We start from the raw sequence: 2696 nt of genomic DNA on the forward strand, positions 1-2696 counted from the left end.
CCCGCCGGCACGGGAGGGCGGCATGCCGGACCCCACCGAACCGGGGGCTTCTCGCCACATACCGACGTGCGTCTTCCCCTCGCCCCCGCCGGCCGCCGGTCGGCCGGAGGACATGAACAAGGCGAGGAAGAGAGAGAGAGAGAGAGAGAGGCACCCGGCGCGCGCGCGCCCAAAAACAAACAGCCCCGGGGGCGAGTCAGCGGGGGACGAAATGGCGCATGCGCGTGATCTATTTGGGAGCGCGGTCACGCGGGGCCACATTCTTGTGGCTGCCAGCGGAACGGGCGCCTCCCCGGGAACCGCGCCCCGCCTCCCCCCCCCGCCCGCAGGAGCCGAGGGGAACACGGCGCAACAGGGACGCCCCCCCCCCCCCATTTTGTACACGGGAAGAAGGGCGGGGGCCATCGCACGAATGAAAAGCACACCGGCCGGGCAGGGGCGCCCGCCTCACACCACGACATCGGCAACGGCAGCCACCACAGCGGCGGCGGCGGCAGCCATCTCACGGACATCCTTCACCAGGCTGGTGCCCTTCGGGGTGCGGAAGCCGCCCTTGGTCTTGCCCAGGCGAATGATGACCAAATCCGACGCCCGGTCCACCATGGACAGCTGCCCCTCGAAGCCGCCCATGTAGAAGAGATCCTTCGGCAGGTCCTTGTGCCAGGCCACGTCGCCGCCGGTGTCGCCGTCGGCCGTGGCCGAGGTCCACCAGTGGAGGCCGTGCCCGCCGCCGGACACCGGGGTCGGCCGGGTCGACGCGTCGACCCACTCGCGCGGCACAATCCGCGCCCCGGGCCGGCCGTCGGCCGTCACCCACTCGCCGCCGCGCAGGAACAGGTACGCCAGGCGGGCCCAATCCCGGCCACTCATCATGGCAAAGGAGGACCCCACCTGCAGGCCGGCCGCATCGCGCTCGAAAACCGCCGTCGACATGCCCAGCGGCTGGAAGAGGCTCCGGTGCACATGGCCCCAGTACGCCTCGTAGTCCACCTGCCAGCCGGCCGGCCGCAGGGACCCCCCGGCCAGGGCACTGGCCGCCGCCTCGGCCGGGGCCTGGCTCCCGGGCACCGGGTCGCATGCGGCCCCGGCCTCCCCGACCAGGCGCCCAAAGCACCGGGTCTGCACCACCCGCTCCGCGAGGTTCGTATTGCCGGAGGTGTAGAGGAACCGGCTGCCCGGCGGCACGGCCGGCGTCCCGGGGCCCCCGTGCTCCAGGGCCGCGGCATACCCGGCCGAAGAGGGCTCCAGGAAGAGCATGCGCGCCGGGTCATTCAGCAGCCCGTACGACTCGTCGAAGGACAGCCCCGACGACTGGGACAGCAAATGCCACAGGGACATCTGCCCCAGGGGGTCGGCCGCCCACCGGCCGGCCGCCGGGGCCGGGGACATGGCAAAGCGCCGGGCCACGGCCGCGTGCCGGTGTGCCGCCGTGGCCGTGGCCGCCTCCGCCTGCGCCTCCGCCTCCGGGGGGTGCTCCGGCGCCGCGGCCGGCAGCAGGCTCTCGCCCAGCTCCGCGCCCGGGCAGTACACCGAGTGCCCGGCCGACGGCGGGGCCGCCGGCCACCACTCCGGCACCGACGGCCGAACCGGCGCATCCAGCCGCACGCAGCCCCCCTCAAAGGCCAGGGTCCCGGCCACGGCATTGGTCAGGCTCTTGGCCATGGACCAGCCCCCGAGCGGGGTCATCGGGCCCAGCCCCGGGGCATACGCCTCGGCCACCAGCCGGCCGCGATGCACCACCACCATGGCCCGGGTGCCGGGCGTGGCACTGGCAGCCGCCGCGTCGGCCGCCGCGTCGGCCTCGGCCGAGGACGCGCCGCCGGCCAGGGCCGCCGCCCGGGCGTCGGCCGCCGCCAGCTCCGCGAACTCCCGCCGCAGGCGCGCCTGCACCGGGGCATAGGCCGCCGCATCGGCCGCCGACACCCCGGCGTCGCCATGCGGCCAGGCCACCGCCGGGTCATTGGCAAAGGCCCAGGCGTCCGGGCCGGACCCGGCCGCCGCCAGGGCCCCCGGCGCCGGGTGCCGCGAGATCGGCGCCCCGGCCGGGAACAGCCGCCCGGACAGGGCCCCGGAGGCCGGCGCCAGGAAGCACCCATGCTTGCCCTGGAAGTAGGCCTCCGCTTCGAAGAGCCCGCCGGCCCCGGTGGCCCGGACCCCGGGCCCCGGCGCCTGCGGCCCCGCCTCGAAGAGCTCCACCCGGCAGATCCCCCGGGCCAGGGAGATGACATCCCCCCGGGCATCGATGTCCTCCAGCGACCGGCCGGACACGTAGTGCGCCGAGCACACCGTCTTGGCCACATGCCCGCAGGCCATCTGGCCCATGCGCGCCGGCAGCAGCGCATACTGCAGCACCTTGTCGGCGCTCAGCTCCAGCTTCGACCAAATGACCGCCAGCAGGATGGTGCTCAGCATGAAGCCGGTCATCCAGCGCGTGCGGCCGGGATGGGTGCGCGCATGTTCGCCAGGGTCGCGGCGCCGGGAGGGCTCGATCATGGTGTGGAGGGACGGGCGGGTGGGCGGACGGGCGCGTGTGCGTGTGTCGCTGCGGCAACAATCGCGAAAGGGGGGGGGAGGGGAGAAAAAAAAAGCAAACAGGGAGGACGAAGGTTCAATCGTCGGGTGCGCGGCCGCCCCGCGGCTGCAGCCGAGTCGGGTCGGCTTTTTGTCCCCCGCAGCTGTGTGTATCGGGGGGGGGG

The 2696-nt window shown here is 74.3% G+C and overlaps 1 protein-coding gene across 1 annotated transcript; it reads right to left on the bottom strand.

Moving 5' to 3' along the window:
* Nucleotides 1-202: 202 nt before the first annotated feature.
* On the bottom strand, nt 203-2616 carry H696_05333 (hypothetical protein). Its single transcript, XM_009499180.1, has one exon. The coding sequence runs from the start codon at nt 2491-2493 to the stop codon at nt 448-450; it is 2046 nt and encodes a 681-aa protein (XP_009497455.1). The 5' UTR covers nt 2494-2616; the 3' UTR covers nt 203-447.
* Between the last annotated feature and the right edge of the window lie 80 nt (nt 2617-2696).

Source organism: Fonticula alba (genome assembly GCF_000388065.1).
Source record: "Fonticula alba strain ATCC 38817 unplaced genomic scaffold supercont2.10, whole genome shotgun sequence".
Lineage (NCBI taxonomy): Eukaryota > Rotosphaerida > Fonticulaceae > Fonticula > Fonticula alba.